Source organism: Dromaius novaehollandiae, chromosome Z (assembly GCF_036370855.1).
Source record: "Dromaius novaehollandiae isolate bDroNov1 chromosome Z, bDroNov1.hap1, whole genome shotgun sequence".
NCBI classification, from domain to species: Eukaryota; Metazoa; Chordata; class Aves; order Casuariiformes; family Dromaiidae; genus Dromaius; species Dromaius novaehollandiae.
The window spans coordinates 43,257,560-43,281,696 of NC_088132.1; the positions used below are offsets into that span (position 1 = coordinate 43,257,560).

The 24,137-nt window shown below is 35.3% G+C and overlaps 1 protein-coding gene across 1 annotated transcript in view; it reads right to left on the reverse strand.

Annotated features, from left to right (window-relative positions):
• Positions 1-266: 266 nt before the first annotated feature.
• LOC135325094 (WD repeat-containing protein 36-like) overlaps positions 267-24,137 on the reverse strand; it is a 32,760-nt gene continuing 8,889 nt past the window's right edge. The window contains exons 8-23 of the mRNA XM_064502581.1: positions 23,099-23,274; positions 22,418-22,538; positions 20,109-20,174; positions 18,451-18,534; positions 15,505-15,659; positions 14,235-14,349; positions 13,265-13,430; positions 12,882-12,990; positions 11,909-11,988; positions 7,921-8,028; positions 6,644-6,741; positions 5,342-5,484; positions 4,590-4,706; positions 4,301-4,382; positions 2,854-3,041; positions 267-1,169 (exon numbers count right to left, since the gene is read on the reverse strand). Coding sequence (XP_064358651.1) covers positions 1,020-1,169; positions 2,854-3,041; positions 4,301-4,382; positions 4,590-4,706; positions 5,342-5,484; positions 6,644-6,741; positions 7,921-8,028; positions 11,909-11,988; positions 12,882-12,990; positions 13,265-13,430; positions 14,235-14,349; positions 15,505-15,659; positions 18,451-18,534; positions 20,109-20,174; positions 22,418-22,538; positions 23,099-23,274 — 1,958 coding nt within the window. The 3' untranslated portion in view covers positions 267-1,019. The remainder of the gene's footprint in view (positions 1,170-2,853; positions 3,042-4,300; positions 4,383-4,589; positions 4,707-5,341; positions 5,485-6,643; positions 6,742-7,920; positions 8,029-11,908; positions 11,989-12,881; positions 12,991-13,264; positions 13,431-14,234; positions 14,350-15,504; positions 15,660-18,450; positions 18,535-20,108; positions 20,175-22,417; positions 22,539-23,098; positions 23,275-24,137) is intronic.

The following is a 24,137-nucleotide window of genomic DNA, read 5'->3' on the forward strand; positions in this document are numbered from 1 at the left end:
TCTTTCATGAAATGCAAACCCATCTTTCAAGTATTCTATTCAAAATTACATACACTTGTATCAGTTACTCAGTCAGTGTCTTTAGCTGCAGCATGTGAAATATAGTAAGCATCTCTTTCAACAGATTTTTCTGCTGTAAGGCAGTATTCTCAACCAACAAAATTGAAATTTTAAGATAATTCCTTTCATGAGTTCCCAACCTCTCCCCAAGCCCTATTATTTCAAATACCAATTCATAAAAATAACATTCGATTCAAATAAAAAAATTCTCAACAACTCAAAACTTTTATTCCTACAATTTTTATCTCCTTAGGAAAACAACCTTAATTTTCCTCAGAAACGAAGTCTCCAAAATTAAAGTAAGAAAACTTGGTTGTAAAAAAAATTTTACTTCCATGATTTGTAGCGCAGCTAGAAATCCTTGCTTTTAGAAGTAAGGGTCTGAGGCAAAACAGTGAACACAGTCTGCCAGCAAGAGAAGAAAACTAACTTTTATAAACAGTTTATATGAAAGGCCCTCTGATGTCAGAGGAATGCAATTTTTATATTCCTTGCTTTAAACCAATATTAATAATTTGTTAATAATTCATTTGCTTCTTGTGTTTTATTTTTAAATCAACAACACTGATTTATTAAGCACAATATAGGTTTCTGTCTCCTCACGGAAAACACATTCCTACTTTTCTTTTGCAAGTCATTTCTTTGTTCTGATTTACATTTTTGGTCCTGAAAGCATAAGATAGCTAGCTGCATTATCTACGGTCTTTTAACTGTTTGCTCACTAATAACAAACTATTTTAAATACAACATGCACATTTAATTTGCACATACTAGCTTTCACTCAGACCAAAATGAATTAAAATATTCAGTTATGCACCATATAAAATACTTTGCTGTATACTATAAAATACAGCATCAGAACTCCAAGTATAATTCTTGGAATCCACTGTTTTTGGCAATAACTTGTACTACTAATCCAAGAGGATTTTTATGCAGACAAAATCCTTAAAAAATGTATTTTACAGCAATGCACTTTTCGTATATTTTAAGACACACAGACTCTGATTGAAGAGAGTCCGTAAATGAATCCAAGTTTCCTCGAGCTGTGTTGACAATCTGGATATTTCTTCTAGTAGCACTGGCTCTGATGAGAGGATCTTAAGATGCAACTGAAAATAAAAAGGAGGAGTCAGTGAAATAAATTCAGATGATCAAAACAGAGTATCACCTTCCTCATTGATTTCTACAGCTTTGCTTTCAGTAATGTCCCCAGTGAAGGAAAGATTATTTTCTTGCAAGTGATTCCCTCCATTTAATGCTGCCTTCATTTTGCCAGAAGTCTTTTTTAACCATTTTACTCTCACATATATATTACATAGGATACAGCAGCAAATTGTCTTTAATACACTACTGCTTTACTAGTTGTACCTCTGCTGCTGAACCTATCTTAAATCACACACTTTTCTAGGGAGCAACTTTCCTCTCTTTCTAACCAACATCATGAATTCCTCTTCAGACTAGGAAGGCTAAAAGCTTGCCCTGAGGTCAATGAAGTTCATTATTTAAATAACTAGTGTTGCATAATGCAAGAAGAATGTCGTCAGCACACTCTACACTGATACAGGGAGAGGATGCCTCTATAGAATAAATTGCAATCCTGGAACAAAGCATAATGAAAAGAAACTTCTCAATTTTGTATAGAAGCAATACATTTTAACTGCTTAATGGATGAACTAGTTACTTCCTTTGCTGCAACTTAAATCTAGGAGTTTTGCTACAACAAAAGATATCTGCGCTCAGGTATCACAGGTCAGTTTATATTAGCACTTTAGTTCAGAGCAAGAGTGTATTTTTGTGTATGAAACTAAATCTGAAGATGAACATTAGCACCTAAGGTTTCGGCTACTAATGGGCTACTAATGAACTAGAGCTAGTCCATAATAAAAAAAAATCACTATAGGTATCAGGACCTCACAGTCCTAACTGTTTCACTTTACAAATCTACTCCTATTGGTCTGCACTACTTGCTATGTGGATGCAGCCCAAGAGATTCTGCCTAACCCCAAGAGAGGAAAAAGGACAAGTATACACTCATATTTGTCTGGCATTTTACTCCCTCTGTTTTTAAAACCAATTCCTGCAGTAGCACTATTAAGAAATTTACATTAAGCAGGCATTACCAAATGTGTCCAAATGTTTATCACCACTTTTCCTACTAAGCTGTAATTATTTTTTTCCTACAGTTTCATACAGTAGAGCCTATCTTCACCAGGTAAACATTTTCATACCAGAAAGGTTGCACTCTTCTACTGAACTACTTTCTAAGAGTAACAGCTATTGCACATCACCATGGTAACTTCCTAACTTCCACACACTTAACAGATAACAAACAAAATCAGCCCACTGACATGCAAAGTAAAAGTCAGGCTTCCAGTGTGTCCAACAAAATGGCTCTTTTACTTTCCCAAACACCATGCATTAAACATTTTCTTGCTTAAAATGAAGCAAATTACATCTTATCAATTAACAATCATTCAGAATGTTAGGTATGTTACAAAAAATTATAACAATCATAAGTAATGAATACTAGAATAAAACCTGTCTGGTATTGTCCTTTTCACCACATTATTTTTTAGAAGTCTTTTTTTTTTTCTATCTTTTTCTTTTCTTCACTGTGACCAGCTGAGTTCCCAAATTAGCCAATGCATCGAATAAATAGTTTTAAAACCATCTCCAGTAAAAAACATTTAAGATAACTCTTCAAAGCAGACAATTTGCACAGGCAATTTACATCCTGTTACTGGACAAAGATCATTTTAAGACTGACACCAAGTTCTAATAGAAAACCATTACCTTTAAAAACAGTGCAAGGTACGCTTGAGCAAGTTCAAAGTTGTACTTCTTGTTCAGCATCATCCCAATCATTCTCAAAAAGCTTAGCATCACCTCCACAGAGCCGCCACCTTCAGGGGCCAAACCCCTTAGTTCTACCTCAATATTGGATGGTCCCATGTCTTTCAGTAAATTAAGTGGAGCTGTATCTATGTGAAAGTATTGAGGGATAAATTATCAGTAATGTTTGCAGAAAAGCACTTTAGAAATCCTTCATACAGACAGAAGTATTCAAAATTCTTGAGCAACTATTTGGTAACAATATGTCTCAAGTCTATATGGTTTCCCTATTTTTTTATTTTTACCCAGAATGCCATCCTGCCTCCTGCCTTTACTTCACTTTCTCATCACAGGCTACGGAGAAGTGTATCTCTAAAAAGACAGCTCTACTCTGTTGATAAGTTTGCTCCAAAAAATACAAGCAACATCTTCATATATGTATCGCTTTCATTTTTTATTTCTGTGTTTTAAGATGTACAAAATTTCTAACCATATAATACTGTTGTTTTGCATTGCTCCTTAGCAAAAAAAAAAAAAAAAAAAAAAAAAAAAAAAAAAAGCTATTCACTTGGACTTCAAGCTTTTATTGCAAATATAGCAAATATATAGCAAATATTGCAAATATGTTGAGTAAGCTATTCATCTCAAAACACTTTAACAAGGCATAGAAGAACTTGCAACAGAACTGCCTGTACACAAGCTTCCAGTGACTGCCCATTTACATTTCCAGGACAGCAATATTAGCAATCTTTTCCAAAAATCCCAGTTTCATTGATTCTGTAGAAGTGCAATTTAAACAAAGATAAATAGCAGGTACATTCATCTCCACAGGCACCTTAAGAGACTGAATTTCAAAACAAAACGAATGTCAAAAAATCCAGTAGATTATAATTATAATCAATTATTTCTTCCTAAGCTTTAAATTATAAAGCAATTACAATTAAAGCTCTAAGTTTTCCTGAAATTTTATTGCAATAGCCTTTGAAACAGAACTTTCTAGGAAAATTACCTTTTTCATGTTTCAGTAGACCACCAGTTTATGCCTTATCAGATGTTTCCCTTCCTTTCTGACCCTACAAATAATGCACAGCACCTTTTCTGGGCAAGATCATCACAATCTCCAAGAATGTCTAACAATCTCAGGAACGTTATCCGTTTTCCCCATATGGTTTTTAGCCTGAGCTGGGCTTCACACTGCTGGCAAGCTGGGCAGCAATGGATCTTTGCTCTAGTTTGGCTATCTATACATTATTCAGTTCCACACATAACAAGCCATTCTTTTTGCCTCTGCTACTGTACTATGCAGATCTTTCCCTCACATTCCTTATCAATTCTGCCTTTAAAAAACAAACATTTGTCAAAATATTAGTAGCTTGTACATTTTCAGTGAAATATCTTGTTAACTTACATTCATTAGTGCTCAGGGCTTCTTCAAGATGAATGTAGAAATCAGATTTCTGTGCCAGTACTCCAAGGTTTACTACCTTTGACTAGACCGTGAAATTATAAGAGAGTGTACATGAATATGCAAACATATTTTTACATATCAATTAGATTATTTTCCTACTGATAGGAAAAGAGATTTGAAGAAAGAAAGCATTAAAATTGGCATTGTCTCAGAAGACTAAAAAGCATATTTAAGATTTGCTTGGAAGAAGACACAAAGTATGCAGTATTATATTCGGTCATGTTTTTACCTGTGTATCATTTTCTTGCTCTGGAGCAGCGTATCGTGGTACAAGACCAGGAACTGTTGGAATGAAGAAAGGGGCTGACTTGGAAACTTTTGGTGGCTCTCTTGGTTTATTCTTCTTCTGTTAATTAGATATTTGAATTAAAGTCATTATCATAGTAAGAACAATTGGGAGGTTTTTTTGTTAGAAGAATTATTTTTAAAATCCTTATTGCGAAAATTATAAGGTCTGACTGAAAAGTAAAGAGATAGGAAAAACATTTTACCACTTAATATGAAGACATTTAATTGAACAACTCCCCACCCCAATCCCAGAAATTGTGAAAAGCAACAGTCTTCTACTGCAAAATCTTAAACAACACAAGAAAGGTGGGATCAAGCCTTGAACAAATAAATGCAGCTTATAGGCAAGAGCAAATATATCTGGCTGCATGCGATCATTTTTTTTCCACCCTCTTCCCTTAGTTATGGGAATGCTTGACAGTGGTTTGGAAGCATAACCTAGAACAGCTTCACAGACACTTATTAAGCTATGTTGACATGAAAATGCCTTCCTTCAGATAGCTATTTTAAGCCTTGCAGAAATAATAATGCAAAAGTTACTAAACAGTCCTTCCTTCTCAAGGATTTCTTGAGCACCACAGAAACATTTAAGACAACCGTCTGTTTTACATTACAGGAGAAATAACGTTTATTTAACCTACTTTGAAACCCAAATACTACCCTAGGTAAGTGACAGTGTGCCTATATTATTACCTTGATGATATCAAGATTGAGGAGACTCTTCCACCTTGACTCAGGTAATAAGGATAGGGTTACCAGCTGCTCCCCCAATTGCTCAGGTGAATCATATTCTATCATTTCACCACACGTTTCTTCAGCTCCTGCTGCATCCACATCTTTCAAGAACAGGTATCTTTTGTTAATATAGGCACTTCACGTTCTTTTCTTTTTAATTAAAACATGAATATTTCTTTTGCAATTTTTGAAAAATCTGTATATACAACATCCATACAAATTGGTGCTACCACAACATATAGCTGACAAGCTACAGAAACAGTCTTTATTAACTTGATGAAGTAATTTATTTAAGTTGAACAGGAAGAATAATAGAATACTTTTAAAATTTTTTTGTTAACTAATTATTTTAAAATATGCATACAGTGATCTCAGTTCTGAGTAACAAATTTGGAGAATCTTTGCATTTAAATGTGCACAATATTCATAACCTGTTCACAGGTATGACTGAAGCTGCACATAAAAATGGAGAAAGTCTTAATTGTAAAGCAGAACATCACACAGTAAAAATCTGGGTTCCGTCCTTAGGTCTGCTCTAGACTTCTATGTGGTCTTGACTACTTTCACTTTCCCCTTCCTATTTTCAAAATTCATTAGTATTAACCATGGCTGAAACTATGAATGTCATAGAAAAGCCTAAAGCCAAAGAAACTTGAAACATTAAAAGCTTAGCGCAGCCAAACAGAAGCCCGACATTTGCTGAAGACAGGAAGTGAATTCACATGTTCAGCCAGAACCAGACACCGCTTACAGGATTAGAACATTCAAAGTTTTGGGATGAAATCCTGTCTCCTTAATTTAAGGACCTGAATTAAGTATATGCTTAACAAAGCAGTCATGGCTGAGTAACTTCCTCACGGCCAACACAGGGAGCTGGTGGTGTCTCTCCTTCTCCAGAGAGATCTAAACATAGGCACTTGCCTTAAGAGAGCTGCTAGACTTGAGCAGACAAGATCTCCCTCTAGAGGCTTTCAGAAGCGCAACTATTTCTCTCTATTAACTGTATTAGAAATGCAATTTAGGCCTTTTTCCCACTAGGAATCCAACAAGGATACATGCTAGACAGGCTGAACCCAGTTCTCTTGCCACCATGACAGTACCCAGCACTAAAACTCCTATGGAATATATGCAGGCAAAAAAGCTGGGGGAAAGGAGAACAAACAACAATCCCTGCCGCTGAGTTTTCACTGAGGAAGCTACAGTGTCTTTGATTAGAAATCCAATACCAAATTGAAAACGCTCTTTTCATCTGAAGATTACCTTGCACAGGGCAAGTTCCAGGAAGCATTACCATAGAAGGTTCGTAATCTGCTGGAAGGGGCCGTAAAGAGACGAGTGAATACAGAGAACGGTTTGACCTGAAAAATAAGACAGATGTTTTAAAACTAATTTTTAGGTGAACAGGAGAAAATATTTTTGACAGGATTTTACTGCAATCTGTTACTACCACACTATGACAAATCACCAGGTTCTATTCAAAATTAGGTTTCCTCATCTACAAGGTAAACAAGAAATGAAATGTGATAATATAAGTTTTCTAAAAATCTGAAACGTGGAAGTTATGCTTAAGTATTACTGTCAAAAGCCTTTAATACTTAAGTCACTATGAAGCAAGATTACTTCAACTAGTTTACGTATTTGAAATCACAAAATTATCTACCAAAAAAGTTTGCTGTATACTCAATATAAACAACGCATTATGCAAATAAAAATGATTTATTCTTCTTTCACAGAATTTCAGAGAGGTACTCTTGGAAAACTTTCTTGCAGTTTGGAACCACAAAGAAGTTATCTGTAAAGAGGATGCACACAAATCCTGTCGCCAGATGACTTTTTGTCAATATTAACCAGGGCTAGCTAAAACCATTTGTCTTATGGACAAGGAAGCACATTTTACTTAAGCATAGAAAAGTCTAACAACTGAACACTCCGAAAGTTAAACCACTGCCAACAACTGTAAACTGAAAAAAATCTACCTACTACAAGGAACAAGATCAGACCAATTAAATCATGTGCATTACTTCAGTCCTAGACCTAACCAGTCATTTGCCTCAAAGCCATATCAGTAGATTGAATTAAAATGCATTTTGTTTACACCTATGTTGATCATTAAACAGAAATAATCACAATTTCCAAATTGTACTCAGAAGTCTCACACAACGTTGTATAGCAGGACAAAAAGAGGAGTCTTCAGAAGGTGACACTATATGACTGACAAACATTTTGAAGGGCAAAAATTATTAATAGAGTGGAACAAAAAAAAATTAGTAGTGATATAATAGGAATTCTTTAGAGTAAGAGAGAAGCATTTAGAAAAAAGGGTTCAGTTATTATGAGAAAAAGTCCTAATCATAAGAGATTTCAAGGTTTACAGATCAGAACAGCAGACAGTATCTCAGTCATATAGAAACAGAGAAGACAAAACTCTAGAGGGTAATACTTTACAGAACGGATTCTGTATTTGCCATTGAGTTGATTATAAGAATTATTCTCCATCTCATAAATTCTGTATAGAAATAGATGTATTACATACTCACCACAAATAAATCCCAAGCTCATCCACATGTGATGAAGCTAAAAAATCTCCTGTAGGAGACATGGTAATGCTCACAGCTGCAGAGTCTAGCAAAAAACAATCTATGAGGCTAAGGAGAGAAAATACAACACAGAAATTACATCATAACCACCACTGAATGCAAGCAAAACACTGGAAGCATATAAGCAAACTAGACTATTAAAAGTGTTCAAATACTACATATATGAACTTAATGAACGAATGACACTGGCCAACCAACCACTCACTAACTTCTCTAGAACGCTCTAAAATCAGCTAGAGCTGGTACATTCATGCTACCTCCTTAGACAGGGATGTTTTGTGGAAAATATGATGAGCCATCTGTCCACTTTCAGCTCCTCAGGCCTAACACTAACCTTTTTAGTGGCAATAGATTTTACACTTCCAATCAGCCGCAGGCTGTTCTGACCTCATCTTTTAATTCTCTATCATTAGTTGTCAGCTTCCTCAAGATACTTCATACACACTTGGTTAAGAGTGTTCCTAAAGTGCAGAATGAACTGTACCCTGCAAAATCTGATTATCTGCAACAGTTTGTCTTGGCGTACATCAAGCTGGCATCTCCAGCATGATATACCATTCCCTGATCACTCCTTTTACTACTTCAAAAAAAGAGAAAATATCACATAAAAAGAAATGTAAAATATATTGAAGTCTGTGGCTATTGTGTAATAATGGGTCACTTTTGAGTTCTAGCCCTTGTCAGAAGTCCTGGGTGATGCAAACTGCAGGAGACCTCCATCCAAGTCCTGGCTCTTAGCACTGCTTGTCACTTGCTGACACATACATTTCAGTTACTTCAAATCTTAAAAGTAGTTGAGTTAGATGACCAGTTCATTGACAGAAACAGGAAAAACTTAATGGAGAGTATGAATGCTTTGTTCTTATTTACAGACTGAAATCAAAAGTAAAGTGAGAAGGGCTCACTGCAGTTAATGCAACAATTATGGAGGACACAGCAATAACGACTTATTCTGTTCACAAACTACAGGAAAATGTTAATTTCATAAAGCCGTTTAAAATGTAAATCTTGTGAGCATATATTTTTAAGGCATTCAGTAATTTTATGAAGATTTGACAAATGAAGTTAAAAATTCCATTTTTGTGCACTGAATGGATTTTTTTTTTTTTAATTCCTTTTGAATGCTGTTAGACACAAATTACAAGTTAAGAGTCAATCAGGTAAGTGAGAACCACATAATTCACCACTTCCAACATAAATAAAAGAACACTAAACCCATAAATGCCTGAACATGCATTAATATAGTGCATTCTGACTAAAAAATTTACCATAAGGACTGTTTGTGTTGCAAATCCATCTTTTTAACTTATTATCAGTAATTGAGAATTATCGTTCAATAAAGTAACCATGAAGAACAAATGCAACACAAAATTAAAAGTTGAATTACATCAACTTTTCCTACTTACTGATTTTAGATTATGATCAGAATTATAGACTTAAAAAAAATCATGGAAGGACAATGATACACACGCCTGTGATTCTCACACAAAACGAACAGTAATTGCTAAATGAATCCTGCCTGGACTGAAGACATTCATCTTTACACTTCCTGCCTTACTGCATAAATAGGACCACGGAAAGTATAAAATATGAAACTCCCGGAAGTCTGATCTCACTACAAGGGCATCTGAACGGCAACAGGTTTCTTTCTTAACTCTGTCTCAAGATTTCCATCCAACGCACGAACCAAAAGGTTTTATAAAGACAGATACCACAGCATTCTCTGTTAATATTCAGCTTCACAATCCTTGGATTCATTTTTTGTAATAACTGATCATTCAAAATTGCAAAAGACAGCAGTTGTCACTATAGATGAAAGAGACTTCAAAAAACCCTACTTCTGTTTTTCAACTAACTGATAACTCACAGTCAGCATCAGAGGAAATTTCGAATATTTGAACTACTCTGCATCAGTTATTAGTCCGTGAATTGGCAGTACTCCATTTCTGCACATTCCAGTGCTATTGTCACTGTTTGTTAGTGAATTTAATGTTACCATTCAGGTAGTAATGAAAAAGAGAAAAATGTTATAATTGGAAAGTCAGAGGGAAAAGGGTCAAAGAGATAAACTGATATACTGAACCAACTACTTTTTTCTCCCCTTAGTACTGTTCATCTCATACACAGAACGAGGTGTACTGCTGGAAGGAAAACGTATGTCATCATGTAACTGAAGACTGCATTATAATATGCACAAATAAAGCAGGAAAGAGAATATGTTGCCCAGCAACTTTAATTGCATCTTCACCTATTTTTGGGTGCTAAATGAACAACTTTCATAATCTAGTTTTAAGAGTGTTTATGTAACACCCCCTTAAAGAACAAGAATTCAAGTTTTCTCCTGCTGCAAACATACTGACATGCATTTTTAAGAAAACAGAAGACATTCTTTTCAGGAAGACATTTTTAACATTTAGGAGACAAATACTTAAGCAAATGTGGAAAGGAAACTCAGAAGCAAATCATCTACGCAAATATCATAACGTTTGTGCCAATTTTCTCTTCAACTGTGTGTTTTGTACCATGCACACTGGTAGGAATGCCCTGTCAAAAACTTAAATATAACATAGATGAACAGTAACGCTACATCCAATACTCAGTTTCTTTTCTTACTCGACCAACACGAAAACTCAAGTCAAAATATGAATGAAAAAAGACAAGGAATTTTAACTTTATTTTAGAGCTAACTTCCTAGAGCTGTAGTCCTAGCTTCCTTAGAAAATGAACATAAGCATTTGTTGGACTAATTTAGTTTCTACTTAGCTTCTTTAAATAACCTTAATATAAACCTTACTTCTCGTAACAGGTTTACACTATTTATTTTGACCTGATCTTGGTATTTGAACCTCAAAAAATGCTTTCGATTTGTTTTAAAAAGTGATTTATGAGATCATTGCTCATAAGAGTTTGATAATACTATTGGATACACGTTACAGGAATTGCTCTGACATAAGGATAACGCTCAAACAACAAAATAACAAAGACAAACCAAGCCTCCACAAAAAGAAAATTCAAGAGTGAAACAAAGGAAAATGAAAAATGTGTTAACAAATACACAGAAGCCCTAATGGAGTGTTAATTCTGCCCCCATTCATACTGGCCAGATGACAGTCTCCTTCCAACCTGTCCCATTTCAGACTAGTGTCATGCATCATGTAAAAATAGGTCAATTGCTAGTTGAGATACAACACACATTTTGTAGTAAAATGAAAGCTGTCATAGTATGCAAAATTACTTGCCAAACCACATCAACAAAATTAATCAATTCAAATGAAACCACGCAGTCCCAGATATCACTAGAGCTGCGCTCTGAATGCCACTACTTTAAATTATAAAGAATCAATCTGATGTGCTGCTAAAAGAATGCATGCAGCAAATGTGAAGTTACTTTTTTGCCTATTTTTTCTGGGCTCCTGAACAACGTTGTGCACTTGGCCAACTTTTCATTCTGAGAGAAGACTCCTCAGAGTTGATCAAACAGCATCATTTTTTGGCAGTTACAAGCAAGCACAAATTAAAAATATAACTGAACTAAAACCTTGTTGTGTGGCTAATATGAATGGAATTGGGAAGAGGATTTGTATTTTTCTGTTTACAAAACAACTGGATTAACACTTCAGCATATCACAAAGCATTCATTTTAAGTTACCTCTTGCCATTTCTATTACAGTGCTGCTTCTCACTTAAGAATGAATCCACACTTTCACTCCATATTTTATCATCAGATCTTCAGGACACCGCTTCTCTAAGATTTTCTGTTCTCAGTGAAAAGCTCATATTGCTAGCATCACACAACACTGGGCACATGCAACTTCAAATTTCGTATAGTACAGGTTCACGACAGATAATAAAGCCAGGGGGCTTTTCACCACTTAAGCAGAATGGGAATTCACATAACTGTCTGCTATAGCTTTTTAAACTGACTCACCATCCAGAAGGAAGGTCCCAAGTCTTAATGGTACAGTCCATTGATGAAGTTATTAGCCAACGACCATCAGGACTGAAAGTCTATAAAAAAATACTCAATTTAAAGGCAAAACTGACAAGTCGGTCTATACAATAGGTCTTGTTTTACACCGTTCAAGATTAGATTGCTCTCTAAGATCAGGATGAAATGAATGGTCATAAAAAGAAATCTGACAAATTCTTACAAAGAGAGATAAAAAGGTCAAAAATATAAGCTATTCCAGAATAAGTCTGCATATACTGACAAGAGTTGCATACGGCTCTAGGGAACTCATTTTGGGCCTCGCGTATACACTTATGATTAAAGCCACAGAGCATAAAACTGAAAACAAACATACAAACAAAAAAACCCCCAAATAAATACTCATTTCCTAGTACTGAGAATTAAGCTAGAAGCTATAAATCAGAGTATTAAGTAAATACACAGTATTTCAATGACCACTGCAAAGTGCTATTTCACAAGATGTAAAGTAAGGAACACAAGTGTGTTACATAACTTCAGACCTGTTTATATCTTGTATTTAATGGACATGTTTTGTCCACATAAAGAGTTTAAGACTCTTGCACAGCTTTACACCTGACTTTTGGTGACTGAAAGTCACTTTTGTGACTTTTGGTGACTGAAAGTCATCTTTTACAATGTGACTTTCAGTGTTCCTAATACTTATGTTTTTCTGTTAAACCCAAAATTATAGCTTGTCACAAAACTATAATAAAATCCCAAAGCATGCTAAAAATATATGATCTTTTGAACACTGTATGTTTTAAGTTGCAAACTAACATGACCGCAGCTCCTATAGAGTTGACATATACTTTTACTGTTCGTAGCTGAACATAACACTCAATGAATTAATATATGCAAATTTATCATCTTTAAAAATAATTAAGTATTTGTATATGTCACCTTCTGTTGTGGAAAATAAGTTAACAATTACCATGTCATTAATTCGTCCATGGTGTCCTGAGAATCTCCTGACAATCTTCCTGGTTTCTATATCCAAAATACTAATACTGAAGTCATCAAAGGCAATTCCCAGAATACCGCTGCCAAAAACCAATAGCACAATTGACAATGAACACTCAAAGACAAATGAAAACGACATCCTAACCTTGCTCAAAAAAAAAAAAATTAGCCTGAGATAATCTCAGAGAAACAGGATTGTATTTCTTCAGCCTAATAAAATTTCTTGTGCAAGTAGAAGACAGTTGTACTTCAAAGGATCAGAAATTTAGGCTCTGTTAGTATCTTTGGTTGTCATCCTAGGCTTAAACACTTACAGCCAAAAAATTTGCATATGAAATAGCTTTTGTTTCTTACCTATCTCTGTGAAGCAGAATTCCACTTGGAGAAGAAGAGAGATCAGTAGAGTGAACTAGGTCTTTAGTTTTGAATTTCCAAAATTTAATTAATCCTTCTCTTCCAGCCGTGATTGTCAGCTGGTTTAATCCATCCACTGCTACCCCTCTAATGGCCCCTTCATGTGCTACAGATCAAGGTAAAAGAAGTTGTATTTCAATCACACTATTCTGTATGTATACTACATATACTAAATGAGCAGTAAGCATGTGACAAAAAATTCCAAAGCCACCTGATAACTCTGCTTCAATATTATAAGTTTATTTCATTAGCAGAGAAACCAAATCCACAAAATAAGTTGCTTGCAAGTAAGCACTGTACAAGACTTACAAAGCAGCAGCAAATATACCACACAAGGATACATAACATGAAATACATATACGCACAATTGTTCAAAGGAAAAGCTTGAACACCATCACTCATTTTGAACTCCTGCATTTGCATATACTATTATTTAATTACCCAGCTGCAAAGAACTCAACTTGCTTATGATGCATGAAAGCATTCCCATACATGAAAGTATTCCTTAATTTTCAAGCAGGGAGCACAAAACAGATGGAAAAATTTATCTCAGAGAGAGAACACTATAAGAAGCCACCAAGTACTGGAGATGTGATGGTCTCGAGAATAGCTGAGGCCAGAGAATCTCGTTTTCGTGCTAACCATGTTGGTAACTGACAAATTTGTGTTGATTAAAACTAAATAGATGTCAACATCAGAACTATCAAACCTAGCACAGATCCTTCCCTTCAGAGTAGGTTTCACATTAGTTCTGATGACAGCATAGGAAAGGACAGTGTAGGGCAATACAGAAACTGAAAAGTAAGATTCCTGAATTCAGCTCAAACTGTTAAATCTCTAAGATGACAGAATACTAATTTGTTGCTGTTCTGCTAAAAGGTGATATTTTTAAAAGTGTAGCAATTCTTACCTCTTTCTTTGCCATAACTCCCTCTGTGAATGCCAGACTGCATGTTATACATATCTACCTGCCCTGTTGACATCCCAATTACAGCAAAGTTTCCACATGTGGTAATATCAACTGCCTTTCAAGGGGAAAAAGACAAGCAAACATGAAAAAAAATTTGCAAAGCACATACCTCACTAGTTAAGTTGTTAGAAGATACATAGTTTATCCTAGGAATGCAAGTTTTTAAAACATTTTCATTAAAATTCTCAAAGCAAAGCTGCACAGAATAAACAACAGCTTACCATCTCAAAAAAGCAGAGAAAGGAGATCTCAAAATAAGCAAACTGGCAACAAATAATAAATGAGACAGCACATGCTTACAAGGATAAATAATGAAATTCTGACTTAGTGACATCCATTTCCTGTCATAAGTCATACCAAACAGCACAAACACTAACTTAAATAAGTAACCTATATTATTAAAACATCTGTGAATTCAATCTCTAGGATGAAAGCCAAACATGCCTGCTACCACTCCCCTTAAATGCCAGTATTGCCAACGGCACTAAAACAGTGCAAGTTCACACAGAGCTTAAGTTCTAAGAAACAGAGAAATAATGGTCTAAATGTCTTTGAAAAGGTAAAGTCCAAAGGATCTGTTAAGAGAAACCACATATTTGCAACAGAACTCATGCATCTACCACAAACTGCTAAGTGTAAGATAAGATAAAAAAGTTATCACAAGATGAAGTACTATTATGAACTCATAGCACAACAGCTATGCCACAGTAACTACTCGTGCTGCAAGCTCTTAAGCCACAGTAAACATTTATAGCTCTGTCACAGAGTGCTTGACTTTCACTCTGTGCAGCTTAAGTTGCAAGACATTTTAAAGGGAACTTCCTGCCTGCAATTTGAAAATACACTTTTTCTATTTAAAAAGAAAGTATCTTCAACAATTTGCTTTCACAGAGCAAGTATGAGAGTTTACCATCAGAAGCATATAATCAACTCAACACCATTAAAAGAAATTAAAGTAACTGAATCAGAAAACAGAACCTGTAGTTCACCTGAATGTTTAAGGAAAAACGCACATTTGGCATTTTTCTTAAAACCATTTGCATTACAAAAAAGTAAGTAGGACACACAGAGCTCACAAAAAAGAATTTTGCAAAGCAACTAAATTAAACACCTCTAGCTAGTACTTTCTCAATCTAAATACTGCTTCTGTACAAACAACCAAAAGGGCATACACTATAATACTGAAGAAACATTGGCATGAATAAATTACCGTTGCATATATATCAAGAGGTTTGTTTTTGCTAAATGCTTCCGGCCTCAGTTTATGGGTTCCCATAGAAGTCTTCTGATAGTTCCATGTTGTGCAGGTTATATATCCTTGATGGCAGGCAACAATACCATCCCAGTCATTCTGACGAGCTACTTCTGCAGTGCAACATGCATTCGTTTTAGAAACAGTAATTTTGAAGTCAAATAAACTTCTCTTACATCACAGGTAACAGCATTTTTAAATATCTTCAGCCAAAACAATTTACATCAATGATTCATGCTGGACAGAGTCAAAGAGCTATAGTTAAAAAAAATTACCTGGTAAACACTACTGCTTATGCTGTTGTAACTGCAATTTTACCAAAACAATACTTTTTTGGTATGTTACATTTGATATCTTTGTACACTTGAGTCAATGTGGTTTGAAAAGCATATTTAAACTTAAATGGTTTAATTTAACAGTTCAAGCAGCATACACTTGCAGCTGAAGCTGTAAACATTTTCTTAAGCTGCTGAACCAGCAAAAGGCACTAATTTAACATTCAAAGCAGGGTTTAAGAGCTAAGTCTGCTTCACACAGCAAAGGCCTTTTCTGCATTTGCAGGAAATGTTTCCTCAAAAGTTCAGTACAACAATTTTGTTGTCAGAATCACATAGGAATCTAAGCGATGAGCAAGTTTGCATTTTTTCTGGATTTTATTCCTTAAAAATTAGCAATGGGGGTTGAAATTGTGCATTTCTAGACCTTTAAAGAATAAAACAACAAGATACAAAACCATTCACCTCACGAACCAAAGATAATATAGTAACAAAAACGCAAATCAAATTAAAACGAACTTAAACATTTTCTTAGGCCTCCAAACATTTAAATCATTAAGGCAGAAGGTGTGGCATTCATTAAAAAAAGAAAAAAGCATACACATTTGCAACAAATATGTACAGATACGCTGTATAACTTCAAATGAATACATTTTGATAAAACAAAGATAGGAAAAAAGAAAATTTAAAAGATTACTGCTAAGTTTGCTTGACAAAAACAGCAGTAAGTGCAGTGTTGATTTATTTCTGAATATGCCCCTGGCTTATTCAAAATAATAGTCAGTTTATATAAAAATCTGGAGCCTTAAAAATAGGAGAGTGAAGACAATATTATTCAGAACTTCTGGGAAAGAAATAAGTGCACACATTAAAGAAAACAAAATCACTGCTGTTCTGTTCACATATCTCAACCCCGACTTGGAACAATCACTCCTAATAGCAGCAAGTAAGCAAAGATACACGCACACAAAAATAATTGACATCACCAATGAGGTTGCTAACATTAATGCAAACTTCTGTGCTCACTTCTGTGTGCCTAAGACAAGTATCTTTTAGCCAGTTCTCGAAAGTAACTGAACAGTAACTTTCTCTCCCATAAAACTACTTTAATTATCAATGAGAAAACAGAATGTGAGCATTAACATCATTTACTTCCTAAAGCACTGAACATAATGATTTTCATTTTCTAAATTGAAGTTAATCTTCTAAAAACTTGTAGTAGTTCATACATTCGTAATACTTTCTTTCCTTCTCCACCAATACAAGTGTAACTCACATCCACACTCTTCATACAAACAAACTTTATTCCAGAAAATGAATTTAAGTTAAACGTAATAGACACAAGCCTTTGCTTTGATTGGATTCAGAGTGTCCGTATAACATCTAGCAAAAATAAGTAATGCCCTCATTGATACATTTATGTTTTAAGCTGTATAAATGAGGAAAAGTCCAAAAAAGGAAACAGGAACAAGTAAGTAGTAATTTGCTTCTGTTTACACAGATCAGTCACTAAGTTGAGAATCTTGAATCTCTGAATTCCCAGTATCCTAAATTCTGTCTCAGTTAAATATTTAACTCTCTTAAAAGACCTAATTTAGTAAAAAATTAGTTAACCCAATGACAGTGCTACTTGTATTGACAAAAGTTAAAGAAACAGTAGGTAACAGCTGAAAGAAATTAGTTCACAAATAATGAAGCTAAGAGTATTTAAGAATTTTGAAAATCCAAGTATGTAAGTCATTTCCATTTGATGTTATAAATCAAATCAAAAGTGCATCACACTGCATCTCATTCATCAGCTGAGGAGATCAGCTTCTGGTCCTTTACAAAGTTAAACTTCAGCTGATGAACAGAGGTGAAAAAAATTGTCTCAAATGTTACACATCATGTTTTAGGCACTATCAAAAAATATTAATACACTTCTCTGCATACTGTGCAGTACATATGAATTTATATATTAACATATCTTGAACTCAAGAACTGTTTTCATGCTGGTAAACAATCAAAAATTACAGTACTTTCTCTGCACTAGTCATTTAGTATTTCTTTCCACACTCCTACCACAACTCAAAACCAAGCCCTGAATGCCTAAATATGAAAGATAGTTTATAATAGCCATTCTCTTTCAAAAAGTCAGGTCCAGTATTTGCAAACTGAACCACAAATGTACAGAGTAATTGAAATATGACTTTGAAAAGTGACTCAAAGGAAAGAATTTGGGGATCAAAGTCAACTTCTATAACTAAGCTTTCCTTAGCTGACTCAGATATCCATCCCCTAATTGCTGGTCCTCCAGCCTGGAACAGTAAGTATGCTAGAAGATCTTCACTCCCATACCGGAGTTTCTCCAGCCAAAAGCTGGTTAAGCTCAAATGTGTTTGAAATAAAATGTTCTTACTGGAAATGGAAAAAAAAAGAAAAAAGAATTTATTTTGTAATCTCTTTGTAAGAGAAGAGTTTACCATATAAAATGCCATTTTAAACTGGCATTCTGTAGCTCACGAAGGGCCACAGAATCCCAATAATCTCATCAGTATAGTAAGGACTTTCAATCCATTCGTTTTTTGAGGGTTAAGAGATAACAATGAACACATGATGAGCTCTGTCATATATTTCAAAGATTACTTACCTGAAGCAAAGGCTGTAATAGGTGGAAGTGCCATTGTATCATGCTGAAGACCTTTCCTTTTCGATTTCTTTTTGTTAATTGAACCTAAGAAAAAAGAAAAAAAAAAAGGCAAATAAGTATCTCAGGGCTAAATCTGAGAATATTGGTTTAAAATGGGCAATTCACTAAACAAAGTTCCTATTAAACTTAAAGAGTAAGCCAAAATCTTTTTTTTTTTTTTTTTGAAACTGACATATATTTTCAAACTAGTATTACATTTAACAGACACAGAATTACCTATAATTAAAACTAAGCTTGTCACCACTCAATCCTCATTCCCTCTTTACAGGTGCTTTTAACTCAAGCTTCAGGTTATAATTTGCATTTTCAAAGAAACTTAGGGAAATTTCCAAATAATAAATTCTAGCTTCTCCATGATGTGAGGTAGGTTTTTGAAACTTATCAGTAATATAAGGAGCAAGTGGATTGTTTTGGTGTCATGGATTTGCCTTTTTTTTTTTTTTTTTAAACCAAAAAACCTGAGAATACTGATGTGTCATACAAAGGTATACAATCAATAGCTAATATAGAGTGCACATTCTTCCCTGAAACGGAATCCATGATCTTCACTATCTAAACATTCCTTTGTTTGATGGGAACTATCCAAAAACCTCTCTGGTGAAATGTGCGCCAAGTCCATGAATAGGAAAGAAAAGGATACTAATTACTATTTTAGTTTAATAGACAAATGCTTATGTAAAAGCTCTGAAGTCCGATGATCCATCCATGGAAACCATTAATCTCTACCTTGACATAGCATTGTTATTTCCAAGGGTTTGAAGAGCTAAGAACATAGAGTTCCTGTCACACAATTCATGTGATGCTGAGCAGATCACTAGACTGATATATTCACAGACATACTACACAACTCCCTTCCTTCCGGGATCTGGTGCTGACATCCCGAGGCAGAGATGCCACCATCACAACTAAAGAGATGGTTATACAGGCATGACTACATAAAGCAATATATTAACACCCACCTCTGATCACCAAAGACTCAGGAATCTGAAATTCAATGCCCAAAGTATATAAATGATCAATTAATCTACACCTGTCTATTTGAATGAATTGAAATACCTGGATATCCACATATATAGATATCTAAATCCAAAAGTTATCTTGGTCTTTCTGAACTGTATAAGAAAATGCCCCATAACCATGGCAGTGCTTGGAATATGTGTGTGGGGGTTTAACTAAGCTTTATGATTAAATCCAAGGAACTGAAGTCAAGAAATCTGAATTACTTGTGTTAATTTAGCCAATTCAACAGAAGGGGAATGGGGGAAAAGAGTTAAAGTTAAGCATGTAAGATGAACTAAAATGTCACCTACTGTTTTACACATTCTTAATCCAAAAATCGCATCCAACTTCTCCCACAGTAAAGTAATATATACTGTCAGGCTAGAGAAATTACTTTGCTTAAGTATTTTAATCAGGCAAACATATCCAAGAGTGTACTTTATACACATCAGGAATGATTAACATTTCTTGAGCACTGAGGTGCATGGCTTTCATACAACAGTTAAAGTGAAAATAAGGCCTAATATTTTAGCACCTTTCTACATAAATACTTCTGCATTTTCTGTCACCGCTATTTGTACTTTCACTGAAATACTTACCACGTCCTAAACTTTTATTGAATCTTTCATGCACTGTTGAAAACGACTGCAATGTTCCATCTTGACCTGATGAAATATTAGAGAAGGGAAGGGCAAAAATCAACTTTTATATTATGCATAATCTATTCAAACAAGAAAAGCAGAAGATAAGTACTCAGAAACCACAAAAACGATAGTAAAGTATAAAAATATATATACTTTAATAAAAATTCTGATCCGAGGAGAAATGCAAATTCACTAGCTAGTGAAGCCTAGATCTCAATGGCCTATATCCCATTCCCATTATTTAGCCCCACACAGATGAAAATGACATCTCTCTCTGTTATTCATCTTCTATAAAATACTTCAATTTCTCTATCGCCCTCTTTCTTCATTACAATATCCAGCCATTCACAGCCTTCCGTCACCTTAAAGATACTGTTACGTCCTTCAAATCCCTCCATAGTATCTCTAAAGCTTTCCCATGACTCCATGACTTCCTCCTTACCAACTACAATACTTTCTTCACCCCCAATCTACACATGCTGTGGCTGGTTAAGAGACACACCTAGGCTAGCCAGTAAGTTAACCCAAACAGAAAAGGTGAAAGCCGAGTTCTCTATCTTTCCTGTAAACCAGGACACTAATGGGACTTCCATCCTCTACCCAACCACCAATGTTCACAGAACCTTAAAAGAATTTCATTTACCAGAGGGACACATGGCTCAAATTTGAAACTGGCAAAAAAGTCTAAAGGTTTTGTGGGGGAGGTGCAGGCAAAGTAGAATCAGAAACTAGCAGACAATGTAATTCTGTAAACCTCATTCTCCCAGGGAAGTCAAGCTAGGGAAAAAAACCTGTACCAAAACACAGGTAAAACTAAAGGCACTGAGACAACTTTAAAAGGTCAGAAGAATCACAAAAGGTTATTTTTAGACCAAAGAAATAAGGAAAGAGAAAACAAGTCAAAGTGAACTTAAAGAATCTGAAAAACAACAGAGCAATTACAGTATTCAAGCAATCTTTAACTCTGTATCATGGCAGGAGTAATGAAAAACCTGTGTAAGGATGAAGAGATATATTCAGAAACAGGACACTGCAAGGAAAAAGATTCGTTTGCATGCAACCAGGATGAGTATGTTGGGGACTGGAAGCAGTGTTAAGCAGGATGAAACCAGGGACCTTGGTGAGATTTTTAAGTTTATTTGTCAGAAAGCCTGTTTTAAGGAGATCGGTAGTAGCACTTGAAAGGCACCTCACAGCAATGCTACTCCAGTTCTGCTGCACAGTTTTACCACCGGTTCAGAAAGGAACGTAGAGCCCCCTTACACTGCAGATACATCCAATCTCAAAGCCTGAGACTCCTTTCACTTTAGAGCTTGCCTCTGTGCCCTCTCCTTTTTCTCAAGCACAATGAACAAAACAGGAAACCGCAACAAACAAGTGTGATGATTTATTAAGTAATTTTGATTGTCACCGTGGTTCATCTGGACTGAGCTAAGCTACTGACTTGGCCCTGACCAACAAGATATTTTACTATGGATAGTGCTAGCATCGCTGAGCCGTACTAGGTGCAACATTCATTAAAAACGTGGCATGTTTTCAAACGTTGCCCATGCAAATAATTTCTTTCTGTCAGAGTAACTAAACTGAAGAGTCTCTTACTCCATTTCTGAAGTGTCTTGGGCCACAAAAAAGTCTGAATGGGCACCTCATTTCCTAAAAGATTGTAGGTTTTAAAATACGTTAGTTTCTAAGGAAGTTTAGTCACTTCTACAATTTTTACACTTTTAGAGTAATGTCTTGCTAACAAGTGATCGTGGCAAGACACATTCCAGCTACAACTGAGCTGTAACAAATTACAAAGCATCTGTAACCCACAAAGCATGACCAAAATGGCAGGAAAAATGGAGCAGCTCCTGCAAGATACCAAATGCATTAGGCTCCCTCTTTTCCTCCCCTCCATAAACAGAATTTCACTAATTGTTGAGGGTTTTCATTTGACCAGCTAATAGCTCCTTAGAAGATGATGAAGCAATTTTTATTTGTCAAACATGAGCATGGGCAGCAAAGGCAGCTCCTATGCTTGTCCATTTACCTACGTGCTGTTACGCATTCCCTTAGGGTAACCTAGGGCAACTGTGAAACAGTTTGATAGAACAATAAATGACACTATCTATACTAATTACTTGCTATGTTTCATAAATACATGTAATCCATAATACATGAAGTATAAATTATTACATGAGCAAAACAAAAATACTGAGCTCTGCATGTTTTCATCATCCCAGTAGGAAATCGGACTGAAGAACATGAATGAGAATTCATACCTGCACTAAGAATTTGCTCTCCATTTTGCCCATGGTATCTGATTTTTGTTGGAGGTGCACTATGTCCCATTCGGCTCCTCAATATACGACCAGTACCACCAGGTCCATCAAAAATCCACACCTGCCCCCAGAGAATGAAAAAAAATAAAGCTCATAAACACTTCAGTGCCAATAATTACACCTCTTGGCAGTAGGGTAAGCTGGGAGCCGGCACAGCGAAGTCCACAGATGGGCTGTTACTCTTGGCCCTAAAACTTTGGAGGTGCCAGAACACCTGATGTTTCCCAGCTGTTCGTTCTGCTTCTCTACCTGAGGTTACTGGCATCAGAGAACATACAACACAATGGGCATTTCTCAGAATCAACAGTTAACAGCCCAGAACACTAATGAAAACTGAAATAGATGGAGATTTGAGTTAGAGCACCAGGCTATAAATTGTTGTTCTGGAAGAGTGGATCCAGAATTTAGTTCTTCAAAGCTACCATGTTCTCATCATGGCAGTGGACCCTTAAATTGCCTCACTATGCATCAACAGAGACTGAGAGGCAGCAACTTCAGTAATCTGAGTTTTATTTGTTTCATTTGAAAAATCACTGCTTCAATCTAGACTAAATATTTACACTTTGGAGGACCACAGGAGAAAAAATAAATAAATAAAAATAGCAGTTAGCAGCAACTTACCCGTATAGCATTATCAGCACCGTTAGTAATAAGAAGTGGCTCTCCAGGGACAAACGACATACCAGCTATTGCTGTGGAATGGGCATTTCGCATTTGACTGATTAGTTTCTTCTCTTCTAGATCCCACAGTGCAATGTGCCCAACGGGGCTACCAGCTGCCATAACTTGGTGTCCATCTACTCACAAACCAAAAATAAAAAAGTTTGTTTCTTGACATTCAGTAAAACCTTATTGACTTCTCACATCTTAAAACTGATGCAAGAAAATGATATATGTCACAATTCTGAAGAAAAAATTCATTCTCAAGCTAAGTCTAAAGATATGCTTTTATCGAAATAGTCTAGTGTTTCAAACAGAAAAGAAACAAAGGTCATTGATAATAAGAACAGGAATTGTTCATATCAGATAACACCAGATATGCATAAGTGCAGCATTCTGATACAACAGCCAAGGCTGGGAGTTTTGCTTGAAAGCACACGAAATCTTGACCTATACCATTTTAAAAATGTTATTCCATATCCTGTGTTTTTCCCCAAACTTATTAGTCTTCAGGCTTCAGAATACAGGAGCAACTGTAACGCCACACTAGAAGCTAACACTCTTGTTTTTAATCCTGTTAATTGCATGGCTCAACGGCTTGCAAAAATATTCCACAAGTTGATTACATGTTTATTGAATTGTTTTAAGTAATAATTAAAATTTACACTTCACAGGATTTCTAATTTCTGTTCTCCTTGTTCTATTTTGTCTAATATTAAGGAGATTAACAGGTCATACTAGCTTCCAGAAACATACTACACACATTCAGGCAAGTTAGACATCATGTCAAGGTTAAAGAGTCATCTACTTCCCACATAATTGGTAACTAACCTTTTAGATCTAAGAAAAGAAAAGGTCAGCTTCCAATTTACAATTACACACATAATGGACAGCTATAATAGACGGGCTCAGGGCTTTCCTCTTCTGTAGTGCTTCACCAATATGGAAATTTGTCAGTAGCTCATTTTAATTTTAATAAAGAGCACTTTACTCAAAGCCT